This window comes from Muscardinus avellanarius, assembly GCF_963383645.1.
Source record: "Muscardinus avellanarius genome assembly, chromosome: 17".
NCBI classification, from domain to species: Eukaryota; Metazoa; Chordata; class Mammalia; order Rodentia; family Gliridae; genus Muscardinus; species Muscardinus avellanarius.
The window spans coordinates 14,126,286-14,149,763 of NC_137803.1; the positions used below are offsets into that span (position 1 = coordinate 14,126,286).

General features: G+C 37.1%; 1 protein-coding gene across 1 annotated transcript in view; it reads left to right on the forward strand.

Moving 5' to 3' along the window:
- Positions 1-23,478, forward strand: part of PIGN (phosphatidylinositol glycan anchor biosynthesis class N) — a gene marked incomplete at both ends in the record, with an annotated part of 98,152 nt that overhangs the window by 48,695 nt on the left and 25,979 nt on the right. Inside the window, 8 exons of the mRNA XM_080714674.1 lie at positions 1,702-1,793; positions 5,832-5,940; positions 8,353-8,461; positions 11,671-11,773; positions 17,569-17,671; positions 19,476-19,562; positions 22,771-22,826; positions 23,323-23,398. Coding sequence (XP_080570800.1) covers positions 1,702-1,793; positions 5,832-5,940; positions 8,353-8,461; positions 11,671-11,773; positions 17,569-17,671; positions 19,476-19,562; positions 22,771-22,826; positions 23,323-23,398 — 735 coding nt within the window. The remainder of the gene's footprint in view (positions 1-1,701; positions 1,794-5,831; positions 5,941-8,352; positions 8,462-11,670; positions 11,774-17,568; positions 17,672-19,475; positions 19,563-22,770; positions 22,827-23,322; positions 23,399-23,478) is intronic.

Genomic DNA, 23,478 nt, shown 5'->3' on the forward strand with positions numbered 1-23,478 from the left:
CCCCTGTATCCAATCCTCAGTACAAAACACAAAAGAGCCTTTTGTTTTTTGCTTTGATTGGTGTGTTATAGTCTTACATCATAATGTAAATCGTGTTGACAATGACGTGCGTGCACACAGCACTTGGTGTCCCTCTCCATTTCCTTTGCTCCCAGTACCAAGTGCCCAGCGTGACAGTGACATATTCACCTGTGTATACATAGTCGACGGTGGTATTTCCACTAATGAACATCAGTCTTCCTCCTCCCTGACCCTTCTACAAAATGATCAGAAGCACATACAGTGGAATTTTACTTAGCAATAAAGAAGAACAAAATTACATCATTTGCAAGAAAATGGAAGGACCTGGAGACATTAAAGTGAGATTAGCCAAGCACAGAAAGGGGTTTCTGATAAAATGTGATAGAATGTTTTCTCTAATGTGTCTGAGCTAAGGAGTATTGGGGATACCAGAGGGACGGCAGATAATGGGGCCTGGGTCTTTGGCAAGTTGACTGACATTAGCTTTAGGTTGCAATGATTCAGTTAGACTTTTGTATCAGAATGAGCCAGTTGTGTGAACCTCTTTGTCCTTCTCAAAAGCACCTCCTGAATTCCTTTAGCCTTAGATACATAGATGATGGAAACAGTCAAGAACTTCTCAGAACAGCATAATGGCTTACGGGACCACACTCTGAATGTGGGTCCGAGGAGTCACCTCCTTTTCGATCCTGAGCCATTCTTTATTTTCCTAGAGGAGTTTGTATTTATGATAGGTTTGTTGTTTATTTATTTTTTGTTTGTTTGGATGCTAGGGATAGAACCCAAGGCATTCTAACTCTGAGCTACACCCCTAGCCCTGTTATTTATTTATTTTTTTAATATTTCAGTTGGGTTTCACTAAGTTGCTAAAAGTCTTGCTAAATTGCTAAGGCTGGCCTCAATCCTTCAATCCTCCTGTCTCAGCCTCCCAAGTACCGGAATTACAGGCATATGCTTCATAAGAGATTTCATGCCTGCCTTCATGAGAGAATTTTAGGAATAGAATTGCTTATTAAAATTACTCATGATTTCCTTCAGTTAGTGAGGTACAGAATTACAATGTAATTCTACAAAGAAAAGTAGAAATTCTTACATTTCCACTTTGGTACTTTTTGATGGAGATATCAAGAGATAGAAATACCTTCTTTCTACCCTCTGAGAACTTACAAAAAATTTTCACTAATGGGATTATTGACAATTTTTCTCTTAAACTAATTGTAAAGGTATTTTTACCTCTTTCCCTTCTAGGATCAATCAAGATGTCATTATTATTATAGGTCAGTTTTCTTATAGATGTTATCATCTAGTATACCATAGCATGAATGAAACACCTGCTTTGAAATATCAGGCCCAAGTTTAAATTCTGCCTGTTTCATTTGCTACTTATGGGCCTGATACTACTTCATTATAACTTCTCTGAGCTCAGTTTCTTCATCTGAAATGTTATGAATAATGAAACCTGCCTCTTGAGGTTCCTGAGAATTAATGAGTTAATGCTCATACGGTGCCTCTTCTGTACTAGTACCAACTGGGCCCTTCCCAGATAGTTCCTATATTACTTCTTAAAGTAAACAGCTATGTGGTTCTGCATTTCCCTTTTACTCCCGTCATGCAGTCTGTGAAACACTTGAAGCAGGCTTCTGTGCCGTGTGTCCAAGGTAACTCTCCTGTTGATTGCAGGTCGCCTCCCTGAGTTGGACCTTCTTCTCTCTGCTCCTGGCCGTGTTCCCGCTGATGCCCGTCGTAGGTAGAAACCCGGCCATCCATCTAGTGTATGGACAATATTTTTCTCTTCCCTTCAATGCAACTGTTTTCCCAATCAACACTAAGGAATTTGAACTTAATCTTTGGTTATGAGTTTAAAATTACACAAACTAGAAGCTAAAATAGTAGTATTTAACTACCAGTCGTGATTTTGGCCTAATCTCTGAGAGTCAGTAAGTCTTTGGGGAGGTACTTTCAGACCTTCACAAGCAATGAGATTGCACCAAACAATGGTAACGAAAATATTCAAAAGAAAATAGTGAAAAACAAAACCTAAAATATCCCCTGAAAGCCCCAAACAATGAAATTCCATTAAAAAAAAATAGATCATTTCAAATACCCTCCATGTTCCTCAAAAGTCTAGGCTTCCCTGGGTGTGGTGGCGTATGCCTGTAATCCTAGTACTTGAGAGGCTGAGAGACAAGTATCGTAGGTTTGAGGACAGCCTCAGCATTGTGGTAAAACTTTCAGCAACCTAGTGAGACCGTTTCAAAACAAAAAGTAAAATACGGCTGGGTGTATAGCTTAGAGGTTGTTTGCTTCTAGGTTCAATCCCCAGTAAAACACACACACACATACACACACATGCACATACACACACCCCTAGGCTTACTTTCTTTTGCATATTGAAGAATTGATAAAGCTTCTACTTTTCATGTGATAAAATCTTCCGTTGGTCCAAAAGTCATTTTGTTATCCCTGGATGTGCCTTTGAGCATGTCAACACTAAAATGTCCTAGAAAAATGAGTTTTTTCTCTCCTAATCTGTGTGTGAACATATCCATGGGAGGAAACTCACTACCTTGACAGATTTTCCATGTTTATTCATTCAAATTGTTTGAAATGCTTCTGTATATTTTACTTGAATTCCCCATTCTGTTTGTATATCTATTTTTCCTCAATTTAACAGCAACAACAAAAACCCTGTAAAATAAGTAGTTACCACCTGTATGTCTGTGTCTGTGTGTGTGTGTGTGTGTGGTTGGTAAGCTACATGATCATTCCTTCACTTAACATTTCCTTTCTTATTTATTTATTATGTAATCTTTTTTTACTCTCTTCTGAACTCTATAAGCATCAAGATGTATTGTAGCCATCCATCTTAGTGAGGTGCCAGATGGTAGAGGCACACATGCTCACATCGCTCATTTAGCCCTTCCCTAATTCCTCCCCCTCCCCGCTCCCCTCCCTCCTTCTCATGCTTGGCTTAGTGTTGACTTTGATATGCTTGTGAATGAACGCCATGGATATTAGGGAGTTTTCTTTTCCCCCCTGCTATCCTCCTCCATTACGCCACCTTATTTGTTCATTTATGGTTTCTCCTTCTTAGTCTAGAGTTCTTCCTATGACCCATTTTCTCCCTAGTTTCTACCTATTAGGGAGAGCCTACAATTTTTTTTTACTTTGTGACTGACTAATCTCACTTAGCATAATGTCCTCCAGTTCTATCCATTTCCCTGTAAATGATGTAATTGTATTTTTCTTTATGGCTGAGTAACATTCCATTGTGTACATATCCCACAGTTTTGCAATCCGTTTATCTGTTGATGGACATCTTGACTGGTTCCATAGTTTGGCAATGGTGAATCGGGCAGCTATGAACATAGATACACATGCATTAGCTTTTAGTTTGGTTTCCTTTCTTTTGGGTGGATACCCAGAAGTGGTATTGTTGGATGATATGGTAAGTTCGTTCCCATTCTTCTGAGGATCCTCCGTACTGTTTTCCAAAGTGGTTGCACTAATATCCAATCCCAGCAACAGTATATTAGGGTTCCCACTTCTCTAATTCCCTGACAGAATTTGTTGTTGTTTGTGTTTTGAATGATTGTCATCTAGTTGGAGTTAGGTAAAACCCCAGGGTAGATTTGATTTGCATCTCTCTGATTGCTAATGCTTTTGAACATTTTTTCATATTTATTGGTCATTTGAATTCCTTCTTTTGTGAAGTGTCTATTTAGTCCTCTTGCCCATTTTTTTGTTTGGGTTATTTGGATTTTTCTGTGGTGAGTTTCTTGAGCTCTCTGTACATTTTAGATATTAGTCCTCTATCAGAGGAGTAGTTGGCAAAAATCTTCCCCATTCTGTTGTCTCTCTTTAGAGGTTCTGTTTTGTTTACCTGATGTGCTCTTCAGTTTAATGCAATCTTGTATATTTATTCTCCTTTTAATTTCTTGTGCCCTTGGATTCTTGCTGAGATAATATAAGCATTTAAAATTTTTTAACTTAGTCTTTAATAGGTGTGGGCCTATCAATGTTTTTAGCAGCAGAAAGGTTAAATATTTTCAACTCTGTGCTAACTTAGGAGGTTCTATACATTTTCTTTCACCTGTGCAAGAAAACCAATATGCAATATTAGGAATTATCCCAGAAAGTTAATTTATTCCCAGAGCCCCCAAATAATTACATTGAATTCTAAGACTCTACTGTCTAGACCATACTTTATTAAATAGTGTTGCCCAGTCAAAGCATTTTTCAGGTTATGAACCATAAATAGTACATGAGAAAATAAATTCAAATGTTTTCATTTATTCTTCTGCTGAATGCTGTGAGCTCTTCTAGTGTTTCTATGAAGCCCTTTCCTTATTTTTATCAGTTTCAGCCTATCAGTCCTGTTTAAGCAGTATTGACAGTTAAGCAGAATTGATCATATGATAAAAGGAAAATAAATTATATAACTGGCCTCTATAGAATTTTGCTACTTGCATATGCTAATAAAGATGAATGCAGGAAACAAATAAAACTCCTAAAATATGAGAAATATAATTTATTTTCTCAGTCACTGTTTCCTAAATTTAAATTGCTCAGTGATTTTAACTTTATGTTGGTGTCCCGCTATAGCTCTGATAGCATCTTTATTTTGATTCTTGGTTTATGGAGAAATTTTTCCTCTCTATTTGATCTATCACAGCAACTCCATTCTTTAGAAAGTTAAAAAGACATATGTAAAATATTTAAGGATGAAATTAGAGGAAAAAGCAAAATGATGTGTATAACATAGCTTAATGTCCTCCTATTTGAGGGCACTAAAGTAAAAATTTATTTACCAATAAGTTAAATGCCAAATTATTTTCAAAAAGGAGAAAGGAAAGAAAGAGAAAAAGTAGAGAATCCTTTTCACACCAGGATATTTTCCCTGTGAATTAATATAACCCCTGTTAAATATATTAACACCTTTTATTATGGTTCTCAGAGTCAAAAACAGTAAAAAAAAAAAAAAAAAAAACCAAGCCTATTCACGGGGATTTCTGCTTCGCATTGTCCTTAGGTGTCTAGCCCCACCTTTGCCCTTTCTTATTTCTTTCACACTAACTTTTTTTCTCTTGGTTACGTTTGGGTTTCCAGTCCTGTCTTGAACTGAATTTCAATTATATTATGTTATTCCGATTTTTAGGATGTGAGAAACAGAGCTCAGGAGTGCTCCACATCCTTGGTGTCAGTTGTATTTGACGCCAGGAACCATACTGTACCTCGTGTTCTTGAGGAGTAAACTCTGACGTTCACTTGCTGTGCACAGTGAACGTATGGGATGTGCTCACCTGCAAGCCACCCTGTGAACAGTTCCACCCTTCCTTTAGCCAGCACAGCCTAGAAAAGCACCACCATCAGTGAGAAAAGGGAGCTGTTTGTCCCGATGGAAATAATCTGAATTATAAATGTAGATCATTTTTTATAAATAAGTGTACAGTCATAAAATGTAGGTTATAGATGCTGGTATGTATTCAGCTCTTTTTTATGTTTTTTTTTTCTGTGAATTTACCCAATTCCAGCTAAGAATTATGGTAGCTGGTATATGTAAAAATTTTTATTCGATTATGGAAATAAGGTAAAGCTACTAAAAATGTGGAGATTATAAATAACCACTTCCCTGCAGGATCTTTGGACTAACATTGTTATTATTTTCTTATTAAACCCCTGTGTCCATTTTGATACTTCATTTTGATTGAATCACACAAATGAGAGGTTCTGCATGAAAATGTATCAAGTTTTTAAGTGATGTGTTCAGAAAATGTCTTAAGAAAATTTTAAATTGTATTTTGAAACAGAATGTGTGCAGGCTTGCTGGTTCTTCTGCTGTCCCTGTTTGTTGTAACATCTCTCACAAAAAAAGGTAACAATTTTGCAAAGGAAGAGCTGTTGATGCACCTGTTACAGGTCAGTTGCAAAATTTTAATATTATGTTATACTAGTGACATAGCAAAATGATATCTTAGAGTTATATTTAATGATGTTCTTAAGATATGGTATTTATATCACTCAGTATCTGCCAGGTGAGGAGACAGTTTTTTTTGTTGTTGTTGAAGAGAGTACGCAGAAGTAGGTTCTTTAAAATGTATGAAATAGAGGACGTGGTGGTGCATGCTTATAATCCCAGCATCCTAAAGACAGACATGGGAGACGGGAGGATCGTGGTTGGCAGACAGCCTCTGCTACTGCTTAGGAGGCCCTCCGCAACTCAGTGAGAACCTGTTTCAAACCTAGAAAGGACTAAAAAATAGGGCTGAAGGTGTAGTTTGGAGGTAGAATGCCCCGGGGTTCTATCCCCAGTACCGCAAAAAAAAAAAAAAAAAAAGGAAAATAAAATGTATGAAATAAAAAAGGTGAATAAGATTCAGGTGACGATGCTCGGGGAGGAGGCTGAGGAGGCGCGAGGCTGTGTGCTGGTCAGAATGGGAACTGAAAAGGGCTGGGTTTCTGTGTGGTCCTCATGAAGGCCAGCCTCTTTGAAATGAAGGCAGCCTCGAGTATTTACACGAAGAGCCAGGTTAGGACTTCAGATGATGCCCTAGGAGGAAAACTTCATCTCGGTTGGTGTCTTTGATATCGTGACAAGGACTTTAAACTCAATGCAGCAAATGTGAGTCAGTTCCCAGTTATGCTGCAAACGAGATGTGTGGCTTTCAGTAGTTCACCTTAGTTTGTTTTTAGTGTGTAAGTAGAGAAACTATCCAAGAGCACTGTGACAATTAGAGATTATATAATGTAATATTTTGCAAAATACTATCTTTTGTTGTTGTAGAAAAGATTTGGAATCCACTTTTAAGTGAATAAATAACCATCTCTAGAATACTGGCAAAAAAAAATCACTCATAGGAACCTTCTAAAAGAAGTTTCCTCAGAACAAAGCTGAAATAATAGAAAATATTCCTAAAAACCTGAAATAAAAAACATGCCACACTTAGAAGAGAAGGTAAATTTATTCCTGGAGAACTTATAAAAAGCGAAGAAGCACTTTGTCAAATATCCTGTCAAGCCACTGGAACACATGTTTCATTTTTAAATGGTACACTGACTAGCTTCATACTAAAACCAAAGTAGCTTTGACAGAATCCAATTATGATAGCGAGAACTTTGACAGAAGTGAGTGTTTCTGACTTTCGCTCTGTGGGAGCAAGGAATATCATGCTAAGATTCTCACTTGATTTGTAAGAAATACCCCTGAGTGGTAGGTCACTCCACTATAAAGTTCTTCTTTTGTATTAGCTTTATTAGCTGCATTAATTTTATTTATTCCAACATATACGTATCTTCTCATATACATATATCCAGAGATGTTAAAATCTCTGAAATTGCAATGTATTCGCACCTTGCGATCCTGGTTACTCAGAAAGCTGAGGCAGAAGGAGTACAAGTTCAAGTTGCCAGCCTGGGCAACTTAATGAGACCCTATCATTAAATTAAATTATATAAAGTAAAATAAAAATATAAAATGTTGAGGATGTAATTCATTACTTTATCAGCAGCAATATATTGTTTCTTCATTCACTGAAAATATGAAAGCAAATTAAATGTACTTGCAGGATTTGGTAATGAGACTGCCAGTCTGAACTCAAAGAGAACTCAGTTTGTCATAATTTAACTAATTTCTTAAAAGAGGAGTCCACTAGGTCAGGTCTCTGCAAACATTTTTCTAAGGAGCCAGACAGAATATATTTTAGGTTGGTGGCTCATATCCAGTCTAAGTTTTCAACTCTACTATTTTAGTGCAAATAAAGACAACAGGTAAATGAATGGGAGTAACTATCTTCCCCTAACACTTGTATGTATAAGAACAGGCCATTGCCTACAAGTTGCAGTTTGGCAGCTTCTACCATAATTTATAAATTTTCTCTGAAGTGTATTTACCTCTATTTATGCCAATGGCAGGTAGATATTCAGCCCATGAAAATATGTCATGATTAAATCTGTATTACTGGGAAGGAGGGCCAGAGGTAGAAGGCATTGAACCATATATGCTGTCCTATGTATGTGTCACCCTCTTGGTTTTCACAAGTTAAAAAATTTTAAGCATTTAAAAACATGCTTCTTAATAGAAACTATGTGATGGTGTGTGCCAGAACACTCTGGACCGTGCACAGTGCCTCATATCATGCGTAACGAGGGCTTTTGCTTAGTACAGGGGTACCAACTCAGCCCGGGCCACGGAAAGGTACTTGTCTAATTTCAGCAGCATTTTGGCCCAATTCCAGTTGTTCCTGACACTTCCCTAAGCATGGCTGTTGTTTTTTCTGTAGCCTTCCAGCACCTTCTCTTTTACTGACCTATTGTGCTTGTTTGTGCTCTCAGATGCTGAGCATAGCGCTTTCCATGTATGTTGTGTTCAACACCAACAGTAGTCTACTCAAGAAACAAGGTCTTCCGCTTCTGAATCAGATTGTAAGCTGGACAGTACTAGGTAAGCAGCCCCTGAAGCCAAATGAGATAGCCTTACCATCAGGTCTCTAATCTTCACATGATCCATTTGTATCTATATTATTATTAGAGAAAAATGATTGTGTTTCAGGAAAACAATAATAACTAGCTATTATTTTGCACTTTGCTGGAATTTGGCAAAGAAAATTAAAACTTTTGTGAGTGTGCATATGTTAAGAAGAATCGCTTGATAGAAAGTTTATGACCTGGTAATAAGGATGTGTATTTATTAACATCTGATAAAAATCTACTGAGTGATTCTAGAAGATCAGAGGTTTTCATGAAGAGAATGCTATGTTTAATTTTCATGTCAATTAATAAATTCTGAGTTCTGACATAGAATCTAGAAAACGGTTAAATTTTATTCATTTTTCTTTCTGAAAGTAACATTGATTAGTCACTTCCCAACACATTATACTTTTTACAAAGGTAGCGGAATGTTTCAAATCATTTTTCTCAATGTGTGTCCATATGACTACATATTTGTGAAGTTATGTGGCAAAGTAGAAAGGCTCCTCTTTAATATTATATTCTCTATTCATAATTTTGGGGTTTTCTGTGAGTTTTCATCACAATTTAGCCACTTCAATAGAATATTAGCTGCTATTTCCCTGAAGAATATAATCCTCAAAAGAGTAGAAATTTGATGAATCTTTATTAATTTCATGGAACAGAAAGATGCCAGAACATAGTATATACTGAGCACAAAGTCTTAATATTAAGCCAAGGCCATTGATATTACTTATGTAGAATGAGTATAAATAGGGCAGGGAGTGCAGCTCGGAGGTAGAGTGCTCCTGAATTCCATCCCCAGACCTGCAAAAAAATTTAACTATTGATTCCGTCTTTATCCTGTTATCCTTATTTTTAACTGACCTAGGAATGAACTTTTACAATATTAACATTTTAAAACATGTAGCACTTCCCCCATAGACAACGGTTTATTAGATTCACCTTAAATCTACCCTGTCCCAGTGCTGGTGTTTACTCTCTGAGTGATATGGTTCTTTTAGTAGGGAAATTTCAATAGAGACCAAGGTATGGGCACTGAGTATACAATTCACAACTAGGATATCTTTGCTTCTGTGCTTTTCCAATGGACAAAGTTAGAAATTATCTACTATTATACTTGTATGCACACATCTGTTTATGCACACATACACACACATATATACCATGTATACATAAACATGTGTTACATATACCTGTATGTATTTTATTTTATTTATTTATTTATTTATTTATTTTTGGTGGTACTGGGGATGGAATCCTTCTACCTCTGGGCTACACTCCCAGACCCATTTTTTATATTTTATTTGGAAATGGTCTCGTAAGCCAGCAAGGCTGGCTTCGAACCTGCGCAATCCTCCTGACTTCGCCTCCCAAACATGGGGATTACAAGCGTGTGCCACCACGCTCGGCCTACCTGTATGTATTTTAGAAATCACATGTCATACTGATACAGTTCTGGCTTGCAATTCCATATTTATGTCTGTACTTTTATATGGAATGAGGGAAGATGATAGCCATGGTCCCACCAATATCCTTCCAATGATGACCTTCAAAAATGGATACAAAGGTAGAGAAGAAATAAAAATCTTAGGATGAAGATATTGTTAGGGGTGGGGGTACTTGTAACCTCTGTGCACAATTTCTAAAACATCTTTATCTTTTAAGCTTGATCTCTATTATGTTGTGTAATTTATCCATAGTAGAACATATGTGCCTATTACATAACGTTTCCTAGGCATCCCCCACCATTTGGAGTATTCTTTGCAATTTTATTTATTGTCTCTATTGATTTTATTATTGTTTTGGGAGGGTGAGAGAGAGTTCAGAATCAAATCTATTGCTGTTGTTCTACAAACGCATACATGTTCCTCTGGGTATCTGTTTTGAATAGAAAATCTCTGCCTTGATTTGAGGCCTGAAATAACTGACTGAAGCCAGGCTGGGTGGTACACACTTGTAATCCCACTGCTGGGAGGCTGAGGCAGGAGGAGCAAAGGTTCGTGCCCAGCTGTCAGCAGTTTATGGAGACTCTCCGTACTTAGTGAGAGAGACCCTGTTAGAAAATAAAAAATAAAATATGGCTGGCAGTGTAGCTCAGAGGTAGAATGCTGCTAGGTTCAATCCCAGTAACACACACACACACACACACACACACACACACACACACACACACACACACTCACACTTGATGCATAGGTAATCATCATTTTCTCCAAAGGCCCCGTCTGAGCACTAATAGGCCAGAGTCTCGCTACAGGGAGCATGATTTGCTAACATGCTATAATCTCCGCATGACCCTAGCACTATGTTTGGGTGCTATGCCCAGAGAGCATTTTATAGGTGAAACTATATTTAAACTTCACAAAATCTTTTTAGCGTTATCCCTGTTTGACAGATGAGCAAACTTGAGCATAGATAGGTTAACAAACCTGCCCCACAATTAAACCATTAATGAGTGATCCCGTGAGAGGTCATCTCAAATCTCCCTACCCTGGAGCATAAGGGCAATTAGGAAACTGTGCTCACTTCCTTTCCAAAACAGAGATGGAAGGCGTTTATATTTTTCTCTCCCCGGCCCCTTTCATCTGCCTTGCCTCGCCTCAGCTGGAGTAGTTCGCCTTTCTTATCCTGTGGGGAAAGATTACTTCATTTCTCAAGATCCCCCTCACTCCGTCTCTCATGGACAGTGAGTCCCCCGCTCCTGTCTCTGTTCTCCACATAGCACACTGGCAGCTGTCAGCACGACTTAAGGAGAAGCCTTCGAGGAGGAGAGTATGGAAGATCAGTGTCTGGGAAGCAAGTTCCCTCTGAACTGAGATATAAGTCCCCATTGACGAGACAAGTTGCTGAATCTTGAGACAAATGTTTTATTTCACTAGCCATAACAAATTGTCCACTTTGGAGTTAATATTATTGCAGCAATCTTAGTCTGGGTATAAATTGAGAAAATCTTGAGTTATTTAATCTAAAATAGAGTTAAAACAGTAGGATAATCTTAGTTAAAAGTGTGAGGTTTCTGATTTCTTGCAGAAACCTGTAGGGCAAACATCAACTGGTGTTAAAGGCCGCCCAGATCCTAAACGCAGTAAAGGACACTAGGTGGCGTGGGGCTTCTGAGCTCGCTGAGTCTCCGTTGCTGGCCGCTGGCCGCTGACCACTGACCGCTGTGTTTCCTTGCAGTCTCCTCCTTGGTCGTGCCGCTGCTGAGTTCTCCACTTCTCTTCCAGCGACTGTGCAGCATACTGACTTCCTTGATGTCAACCTACATACTTCTAAGCACGGGGTATAAACATTAAAACTTTCTAAATCTTACAGTAACAAGTTTTAGAGATAGAGCGATGTTTTCTCTATTAGTAAATGTGATCTTTGGGAGTGAAAAATGATTCATAAATCTTTATGTGCTAGGGAGATGAACTGTACATGACTTAAGCCATCAGCTTCTCTTTTCTTTTTCTTACTTCAGACGTTGCCTGTTGTCTTTGTCTTCCTGTTTATTTGCTAAAGTGGCTGAAATTTCACTACACCGTAGCATTAGAAAGTTCTGATGGATGATGAAGGAATTTTAAGTCTCAGAGACTTAGAAGGCTTTTTATTTCCGTTGCATTCTTTCATGCATTCTATTTTTAATTTTTTTTATTGGTGCATTGTCTTTTCGTGCATTTGAAATTATGCTTTAGTGCTGGACATAGCTCAGTAGTAGAGTGCTTGCTTAGTATGCATGACATCTATGAATCAGACATCAGTCTTGCAAAAAAATTTTAAAAATGTTTGAATTTGTTCATTGGTATGTGAATGTAATATTTTGTTTTTATTCTTATTCTTACATGTATGGCAGTCCAAATAAGCCTCCGTTTCAAGGAATTTTCAGAATATTTTCCCAGAAGTTAAAGAATTAACTTTTACTTATTTAAAATTGAAATTTTCTCAGCAAATAAAACAAAGAACCCAGTAACTTGATTTGATGTGAATTCTGAAGCATTCTTTAGCACTCCATGGAGAATTATATATTCCCCCTATTTACTGTGAGGGGAAGAATCCTTCACTTGCTTTCACATTTTATCACGTCCTTGCTTACATCCTTATGAAGGTGAAAAGTGCTTACTTTATAACTAACAACTATGCAAGGAGCAGGCAGATTGAATGAATATCACTCATAGTTCAGATTTAAACCCCAAACAGGATCTTGATCGAAATATTCTAAAATAGAAGGATTCATCATGCTGCTATCTCAACAAGTTATATGAAAAAACTTGGATGATTTTGTAAAGCCCTTTGGGGTCCACATCTTGGGCTCACTCCAGGAAACTTAGCCTTCCTAATGCAGGATTAGAGAGAAGTTCTCAAAGTCTTTTCATACTAGGCCCTAACATCCTCATCCAGACCCCAGGAGTTCTTGTAGACCCCAGATGGGAAGTGACCTAGTAGGATGCTCGAACTCCTTTCCTCGGCAAAGGTCTCCACAGCTCCTGCCGTCCTTACTCCCTGTGTAACGATGTGGGTGATGACTATAAAGATTTAACTAATTGTAGTGGAAATTTAAAATAATAAGATGGGCTTGCTTTGAAAGTTAGAATTCTAAACTTTCAAATAAAACCTGAAATATGCGATCGTGTAGTTGTTCTTGTCCATGAGTATAAACATCATAAGGCCTTAAACTTCTTCACATTTTTCCGCTTTTTTGGTGAAAATTCAGAATAATAATTTTGTTATACCAGCACCCATCGAAGTCAAAGTGATGCTGAATATGTACAAGATTTTACTCTAGATAAGAAAGCAAAAGATAAAATCATTTCTATTCTAACCTACCATTTTGAAGTGACACACAACTATAATTAAGAGATTATACTCAGAGGTTGGCTTAAGGAAATAAATATTTAAGAAGGTCCAGAAATAACATGCTAGCTTCTACATAGTCACTTAATAGTGAATAAAGCCTTTTATACTTTGAACCTTTACATTCTAACGCAATAAACAAATTCACAGGAATGTGTAGCAGGTTTAAAAATAGAAACTAACCTATAAAAAGATCTGGTTGGCTGGATTAGAAGTAAAGAGTGAAACAAAAAGGAAGAGTATTTAAAGTTTAATTTTGAATGAACAACTATTTTAAAATGTAGTGTGAATAAATCAGTAACTTGCTCTGGGAATAAATGTTACAGTGTTTAAATCATCAGTGTACTGGTCAGGAGGGCTATCAAAACAGAATCATATGGATGTTAATTTATTTTAAGAAAATCTGCAAAGTGAAAGTTCATGCTGAAATCAGAATATAATGTTGAATATGACCTTATTAATGAATGTATTAAGAGATATATTATTCAAGATCAGTATCTATATTTAGCTTTTCAAAAAATTCAGAAGAATACCTAGAAACAGAATAGTGTAATCATTTAGGTTAGTAAATTTTCTTTTCACTGTCAATCAGTTTTGCAAAGCTTAGTCTACCTGTATGGGTCAGCATCATTGTTTTGGATAATCTAGAGGACTCTCTATGTAAATTAGTGAAGATTCAAAAATATGATACTTAAAAGAAGTGTATAGTTTTTTATATTACAGAAATACAGTGATAAATTCTAATGATGTATCCTTGATTTAATGAATAAAATAGATTCATTTTTAATCATCACTTAATTATTTTTATGCAAATGGAGCCACTGCAACGATTGAAAATAGTTTGTTCTTTAATTATTTAAATATTTCCTCTGAAGTTTGAAGTTTTACATTTGTTATCCTTTTGCTTAGTAAACTATATTATAAACTTAAATGCCTTTGCAGCCCTATATAAATACACAGAGACCAAAGCAGCAAATCCTAATTTAGTAGGGTTTGCATAAGTTCTCCTCAAGCCCATAATGTCATGTTATTGATATTTCAGTTTATTAATTTGTATTTCCAAATTTTATATAGAAATATTGATTTCTTAAGACATAAAGTGCCATAGAAAGATTGTCTTTATCTGATTCATCGATCTACATTTTACACAAAAAGCACAATGTATAGTTTTTTTGAAAGGAGATAAATCTGTAGTACTATTTGCAGAACTATGGGATTTATGTTTTTATATATTAGGAAAGATTAGCTACACGTATAACTGCAATGTTTTGTAAAATCCTGGCCCCTGTTTAGTGTATGCGCCTTTGTGATTTGGTTAACCAGCAATTATGTTTTCTTTCATATCTCCAATGTCTTGAGCCACAGGCAGACATAAAGAGAAAACTATTACTGTAACACAGGCATATGGTAGTGTTATAAACTGCTGTAAAATGAGGGCTGTATTTTATAGTGTTAGGTAACTTCAAAATGGAGCAGTCAAGTTACTGCAATTGAGTTGTGCATTGTATGATACAAAGAATGAATATAAAGTTAAGTAGGGGAATTGAGTCGTGCCATCAAACTCTGCGGTGACAGTTCAACTGAGCTTGAAAGAATGGCTAGGATGCAGACATTCTCCTTCCTGCCTCCTTTCTTCCTCCCTCCCTCCCTCCCTCCCTCCCTCCCTTCCTTCCTTCTTTCCTTTCTTCCTTCCAGTATCACCACAGATTGGGAAGTAGTGATGAAGGAGAAAATGATGAACTCTCCTGTTTCAGTTGATATTCTGCTGTATTTCCTTTCTGTTTTAGCTCTGTATTTGTCTTTCTAACATAGACTTAATATCGTATCACATGTACAATCTTGCATTTTTTTCTACTAAACATTATTTTAGAAGCATTTTCCCAAGTGGATCAGAGGATTCCTAGACTCCATTTTAATAAATATTTAGTATTTTATTATGTGAATGTAGTTTGATTAACTTAGGCATTCCTCCTTTTTAATCACTTTACTTATTTCTCCTTTTTGCTGTCATAAATGACATATATATATTTTTTGGTGGTACTGGGGTTCCTGGAAACCCTTCTCCCTCCGGGCTACACTCCCAGACCTATTTTATACTTTTTTATTTGGAAACAGGGTCTCCTAAACCAGCACAGCTGGCTTCGAACCTGCGTAATCCTCCAATCTCCGCCTCCTAAGCGCGGGGATTACAAGCGTGCGCCACCATGCCTGGCTTGCCATCATAAATAATATTTTGAGATATATTTTATGCAAAAGCTTTTTATGTAGTTTCGATATTTTCTTTGTGTACTTCTCAGTATAATATAGGAAGGCCACAGGGTGAGCTTTTTTTAACTTCTTTTCGCCTTAAATGCCATTTCATAATTTTTTACAAAATGAGGCGTACTCTGAGGAGCACTATCTCATCCTGTCCTTAGGAGTATTTGGTGTTTTCAAATGAGAACATGAGATTCTATTTTATTAGTAGTAGTAGAGTAGTAGGAATAGTCGTGGTCGCAGCACTGGGGACTGAACTCGGGCATTCTCCCCCTGAGCTAGCCCCCATCTCTATTTTGATTTTGAAACAGAACCTCGCCAAGTTGCTAAGGGTCCTGCCAACTTGCTGAGACTGGCTTCGAACCTGCGGTCCTCCTGTCTCTACCCCTCAAGTACAAGCGTGCACCAGCACACTCAGCTTAAAATACTATTTTAATGGGCCATAAATAGTACTGCTCTGTACAGTTTTCTATACTTGCTTTACTAGTGGCACATATGCCTGTTTCCTAGCATGTTCAGGTCCTTGGATGTTCTAAATATTACCAACCCAGTGATTTGTGCATATTTTCTCAAGCCCAGATGTTTCTGCCCAGGTTCCAGTTTCATTTATGGCTGTGGTAGAGTTGAAAGCATTTTGTTTCTTTTGGTTTTTCATGTTTAGGAAATGGTGCCAAATGGCCTAGAGTCCAGTAATGGAAAGAGTTAAAAGGGAAATAGGTTTTATTTGTCTTCTTTTGTGTTAGTTAATGATTCATTCAAAAATGGCTGTGAGCTGGACCTGCCATGGTGATAAACAGATGCTGTTTTCATATATTTTATAAACTAGTAGGTGGTGTACACAAGTAAACATGTGGTTTAAACAGTGTGGCAGGTCCTAGGATTGAGGTTTTTTGGACTACGGAAGTGGAACACTTACCTCAGTCAGCCAGGGCGGAAGCGGTTCAGGCAAGGAGGCCTCTGTCCCTGTGTCACCTCCTGGGCATTTCCCCTGTGTGTGTCCACCGCACACTTTGGCCCAAAATACTGCATACATTATTCAATCACTGTCTTATGGTCACGTGGGTGCCCCCCCATTTCTCTCCTTTTTATAAAAAATATTCTAATCTACATATTTATAGTGGGAATTTTATAAAAATGAGTCCCCAGAAATAGTGTTATTGGATTACAGTTTATCAATATTTTTGAGATTCTCGATGTATAGTATGTCTTCCAAGAAGTACATATTTTTGCCAGGCATGGTGGCGCACACTTGTAATCTCCACGCTTGGGAGGTGGAGACAGGAGGATCATGCAGGTTCGAAACCAGCCGTGCTGGTTTAAGAGACCCTGTTTCCCCTTACAAATAAAAAAAAAATGTAAAAATGGATCTGGGAGTGTAGCTCGGAGATTAAAGCGCTTCCACGAACCCCAGTACCACCAAAAAAAAAAAAAAAAAGTGTATATTTTTATAGAGTCTAAGAATTCCTTTATCATTGCACTTTTATCAAGAATATATTTTAATATTGACAGAATCTCATTTTTGTTTTGATTTCTGTCAGCCTTAATCAGGTAAAACATTTTTATGTTTATTAATCCTTTTATCTTCTTTCAAGAGGTTTGTGTATCTGTATTGCACCCATTTTTTAGAAAATTAAGAATGTAGCAGCCTCAAGAATTATCTTTTTTACCTTTGTCTTAATATTTTCTTTCTCTTTTATTAATCTCTTTTATTAATATGTATTTTATGATTTAAAAATATCTCTGCTATTTTAAACATGCAATTATATCAAGATTTTAAATTTCAAAAAATAGTTTTGATGTCTAAATTTAAACATCTCTACTTTCTTTTTCTAGAAAACCTAGAAAAGTTTAGCCTGGTAGTGAGACTAAGAAGTATTACCAAAATTATTTTCATTTTAAGGAAGGCCTCAGTATAAATTTGCACTTTCCCTTGTTTAATTTTTTTCCTTTTCATTTCTGCCTTCCCTCTCTCTATCCCTCACCTCTAAGGTACGAAGCTTTCTTCCCGTTAGTGTTGGCCTGCTTGATGTTTGTCTGGATACACATGGAACAGGAAGCCCTCCAGCAAGCCGGTGTTTCCTGTAATCAGAAGGTGACTTGTCCTTGTTGCATTCATTTTAAAATACAAAAGTATTTGTGTACCATAAGGAAGTTGGACGTTAGAGCATAGAAAATTTATTCTACTGAAGATGTTACCATTTAAAGAAGTTTAGTACGTTTTATTTGGCACTAATAACTAATTTGTGAGGAAAATTTTCATGTATTAAAGAAAAGGCGTAGTTTTATGGTTTTGTAGGTACTGTATATGTTGGGTTTATCTTAGTGATTACTTGAGAATCACTGATTTTAAAAAATCAGAATAGATGGATAGAGAAGAAAAAAATGCCCTTTGTTTCATCTGTTGCTTTATTTGATCAAAAGAACTTTATCGTTGTCGTGAACCCATTTATACATGTGCTTATAAGGTGATGCTTAAGTTTCCATGGTTGCTTTTGTAGTCATTCCAATCCAAGATGCTTATTCTCTTACCTTAGTGGATGTGGCCTCCGAACCAACCTTAGGCTGTTTATATAACACACTATACTTGGAACTGGCTAAAAGCCGACCAAATTTTTAGGACAATTCTATCACACTGAGTTAGAGGTTAAACCACTATCTCTCATCTTTTTGCACTGAAGGTAGCTGAAAATATTAATGATAGATTATCTACAGTTTTTATTGAGTTCTGTTATATGAATACCTACAGTGTTGTAGATATACCAGATATTTACAGTTTTGCTGGGTCCTGCCCTATGAACACATGGTTGATCCATCCTTAAATGGCTCCAGTTGAGTTTACAGAGAGGAATTGATAATTCATAAAAACTGATTTCAATACAGAAGAAACTTTATTGAAGTATATTAATAACTTCCAGCCTGGGAATAATAAAAAACAATTCATGAAAAGCGGGTTTGATTAGATTAATGCAAGTGGTCAGAAACTTTTCCTAATAGTGAATATTTCAGCAGACTAATCAAGGATCATTATGTCACTTATTAAATACAATTTTAACTAAAAAAAAAAAAACATTTTCTAGAAAAGAGTATTAAAGCACTCCAGGGAAGTTACGGGGGGAGTGGTGGTAGGAAAGTATTGATTTTAAACTCACTTATGAGTGGGAATTAAGCAAAAGTGTAATATCTTGACGTACTTGAGTGGTTTTCCATTTTTACCAAAGACAAGAATATTTTCTTTTTTTTTTTTGGTACTGAGGTTGGAACCCAGGGGCATTGTACCTCCAAGCTACAGCTACACCCTAGCCCTATTTTTTAGTCTTTTTATTTTTGAAACAGGGTCTCCCTAAGGTGCTAAGGGCCTCACTATGTATCTGAGACTGTCTGTGAACCGCGATCCTCCTTTCTCAGCCTCCCGAATTTTGGGATTAAAGCGTGTGCCAGCACGCCTGGCTAGGAATATTTTCCTTTGTTAAACAAAATGATTTATGTGCAAATAGAATTAAGAGAATAAAGAAAAACTATTTAGTTTTACCGGCCCATTTAATATTATATTGTACCTGGTATATGAAGATTAAGGCGCTGTGACTTTGGAGCAGGATGAATTAGATAGGGGTTTCAGAGCCAGGTGTTTATGTAGAATAGGCAAAAGCCCAGTTCTCACTGTTGCTACACACTCTAACGCTGCAACTCTTTCAGTATGTTATCAGCAACATATTTGACCTTTCTGCAGATTTTACTAAGGCATAATGAAGTTATAGAACAATATTGATTGTTGATGTTTTTGTTAGCACAGGGTACACTTCTGGCCATGCTAAGTTAGCTATTGTACGCTTGCCTTTGAGCGCAGAGTGGTTGTGCCACTGCCGTGATGCATCTATGTGTTTCCCGTCATCTCACAGCTCACCAGCATCCAGTTCTGCTATAACACTGATATAAGTCAGTTCCGACAACTCCACCTGGATGACATCCGCAGAGCCTTTTTCCTTGTATCCTTTGTTGCCACTTCTAAGACCTGCTGCCTCCCTTCAGTGGGGCAGGAATACGCAGAAGATATTTCTGTCCATCATTGACTAGTGGTGTTACATTAGTAACCTCTCGTCCACAGCTTTCTCACCTATTTATTGAAGTTCACACTGAAGAAAAATTTCAGCTATTGGGAAGTGTAGAGATTGGTGTAATAAACAAGCCTATGTGTGTTCCTGCCACCTAAGATATCAACAATTAAAATTTTGTCACCTATGTGCATATTTTTTAGAAATTACAACATCACAGCTAAGGTTGAAATCTTCTTTCGACTCTTAGCTCTGATTCAATTACTCCTCCCCTAAAAGAAGCCACTATTAGGGGTTCATGTCGTGTGTGTGTGTTTGTATGTGTGTGTGTGTGTGTGTGTGTGTGTGTGTGTGTGTCTGTGAGTGTACGGAGCTGGAGAGTGAACACAGGGGAATTCTACCTCCAAGCTACACCCCCAGCCCTATTTAATTTTTTATTTAGAAATATCTTCCTAAGTCGTTGAGAGCCTTACTAAGTTGCCGAGGCTGGATTTTGAACCTGTGATCCCCTCTTAGCCTTGTAAGTCTTATGATTATAGACATGCACCACCATGCCTGGGTGGTTTATATCTTTTAAATGTGTGTCTTACATAAAACGTATGTTCTATAACATGGTCTCGAAAGGTTTTGGAGTCACATTAGAGACAATTTAACTATTTCAAATATTGTGAAAGCTGTTAGCATTAGAAATTTGAAAGGCGGTGCGCAGAGCTCACTTTTTGCTGAGACGGCTGCCTCGCCCACTTCAAGAAATTCATAGGGAGGTATTCCTTTTTTAATATAATTTTTAAATATACTTGAAAAAATTATACATATTTAAGGTGCATAACTTGCTGCTTTGGTTTCTTATGTGTATAAATGGCCACCAGTCGAACCAATCGACATATCCCTTGCTTCATAGAGTTTCTGATTTCTCCTTTGTCTCTTTCTTTCTCTCTTTCTTTTATTCTTCCCTTTTATCTTCTCTCTTTCCTTTCTTCTTGGTGAGAGCACTGAAGATCAACTCTGTTGGTAAAATTTATCAAGTATATAATATAGTATTTTTAACTTTAGTCACCAGGCTATGCATTCCATCTCTAGACTTTATTTATCATAGATAACTGAAAGCGTGTATCCTTTGGCCACCAACAATATCCCTGTTTTCCCCTCCTCCCAGCCCCTGCTAACCATCATTCTCCTCTCAGTTTCTAAGATTGACTATTTTAGTTTTACATTTATCTTTCTGTGTCAGGCTTAGCATCATATCTTCCAGGGTCATCCATGCTATCCTAAAAGGCAGGATTTCCCTTTTTAAGGCTAGATTTCCTTTTTTAAGGCTAGATAGAAAATATGTAGATATTTTCTTTATTTGTTTATACATGGACATTTAGATGCTATCTATGTTTGGGCTATTGTGAATTATACTAGAGTGAGCAGAGGAGTACAGATGTCTCTTCATGACACTGATGCCATTTCCTTTGGATATACATCTGGAAGTGGGGTTGCTGGATTATGCCATAGTTGTGTTTTAAATTTTTTGAGGAACGTTCTTAATGTTTTCCATAATAGCTGTAATTAATTTATATTCCTACCAATAATGTATAGGGCTCCCCCTTTGTCTACACCCTTGCCAACACTTGTTACTGTCCATTGTTTTTTATTTATTTATTTATTTATTTATTTATTTATTTATTTATTCATTGGTGGTTCTGGGGCTCCTGGAAGCCCTTCTACCTCTGGGCTACACTCCCAGACATATTTTTATTTTTGGAAACAAGGTTTCTTAAGCCAGCATGGCTGGCTTCGAACCTGCGCGATCCTCCTGTATCCACCTCCTAAGCGCGGGAATTACAAGCGTGCGCCACCACGCCCGGCGTTCTGTCCATCATTTTAGCACAGCCATCCTAACAAGTGTGAGTAATGTTCATGGTTTTAATTTTCATCTCCCTATGGACTAGTAATGTTGAGTATTTGTTATATATCTGTTGGCCATTTTTATGTGCTATTTTGAGAGTATCTAATCCAAACCTTGGAGGGTTTTTTGTTTTTGTTTTTGTTTTTGCTGTGGAATATAGTTTTCTATATATTTTGGGTATTAAACCCTTACCAGATACATGGCTTATCAATGTTAGAGGTATTTCCTTTGAATTTACTATTGTGCAAAGGCTGGACCTCTCATACCCAGAAAATAAATATTCTCCTCCTCTCCTCTATAAGCTCTTACTTTCATTATCAACTTGATCTTGTCTCGCAGGTTCCTTCCACTTTTCCTGCTTGAGCCCTGCCTCCCCCTAAACTACCCTTGGGCTCCATCCTTTCCATTTACTACCAAACTTCTCAAAAGAAAAATCGAGAATCTCCGCCATTGTTTCCTCCTCATTTGTATACTAGCTCCGCCAGCATAGAACAATTCCTGGCACATAACAGTGCCCTATCAATACTTGTTGAACGTCTCCACGGAAACTCTCAACAGTCCACAGGGGCTTTCTGATACACTTTCTAATGTGTTCAGTTCACTCGACCATGCGATAACATTTAACTATTGATTTTCTTCGTTCCTTTTACTTGACTTCGAGGACACAGTCCAAGTTCTCTTCTTAGCTTTTTATATCATCTCTCTTCTCCAAAACCTCTTCCTTGGCAGCACCTGGAACAGTATGTGTATGTGTATGTGTGTGTGCGTGTGCGTGTATGTGCACGTGTGCGTGTGTGTGTGTGTGTGTGTGTGTGTGTGTGTGTGTCTTATGCTAGGGATTGAACCTAGAGGCATTCTGCCTCCTAGCTACACCCTGTCTTAGAGCTGAGGATGGTCTATCATAGGCACTAGGTCTGTGTTCTCCTTTTGAAAAATTATTACCAGCCAAGAACAGATAAGGTCCACCTTGCTCGTGTTCAGGAAGAGGAAATTAACCTTCTAGAAGTTCTACTGACCAAAGAAAGATGACTTCCCAGGCCTCATAACTCCTAGTACATTGTTCCTTTAGTCTGGTTCTTTCAAAATGCGTTCACAAGGATATGATTGAACATTCATTTTAAACAATTCATGACGAATTTACAAGTGAAATAGCACATTCCCTTTGCAGTAGAGTTGGCATGTCCTTTCTAAATGAAAAAGAAATTGGTATGAATTCTGAATTACTTTGGCATTTTCTTAACTATTTAGGTTTTCTTCTTACTGATAGCATTTTTTGGAACTGGAAACATAGCTTCTGTTAACAGGTAATTTTAAATAAAAAACACATATATGTGATATATAAATATCAAATTGGAACCTCTTTATCTTTTTTATATACCTTGTTTTTTTACTCAAATTATATATATATATATAATTTTATTTTATTATTATTATTGTTTTTGGTGGTACTGGGGTTCCTAGAAGCCCTTCTTCCTCTGGGCTACACTCCCAGACCTATTTTATATTTTTTTATATTTGAGAAACAGGGTCTCCTGAGGCTTCGAACCTGCACGATCCTCCTAACTCCGCCTCCCAAGCGCGGGGAATTCCAAGCGTGCACCACCGCGCCCAGCTCAATTTTATATTTTGGAGATTAGTATGTATTTGCACATACAGGTGAACCTTATTTTTGTGGCCTCATAATATTTCTTGATATGATGTATGCTTGTGACTTAGTAAGGGCCGATTACAGAGAATTAAACATTCTTTTGAAGTTAAACAGTATGAATTCTAAAATCTTTCTCTTTGTTTCTTCCCTAGCTTTGATCTTGCTTCTGTCTATTGCTTTGTGACTGTGTTTAGTCCTTTTGTGATGGGAGCCCTGATGATGTGGAAGGTTAGTTTTCTAATTTTATTATTTTTATTAAGCTATTGATTGATTAAGATTTAGTTCATTGTGAAGTTAAGAGGATGTAA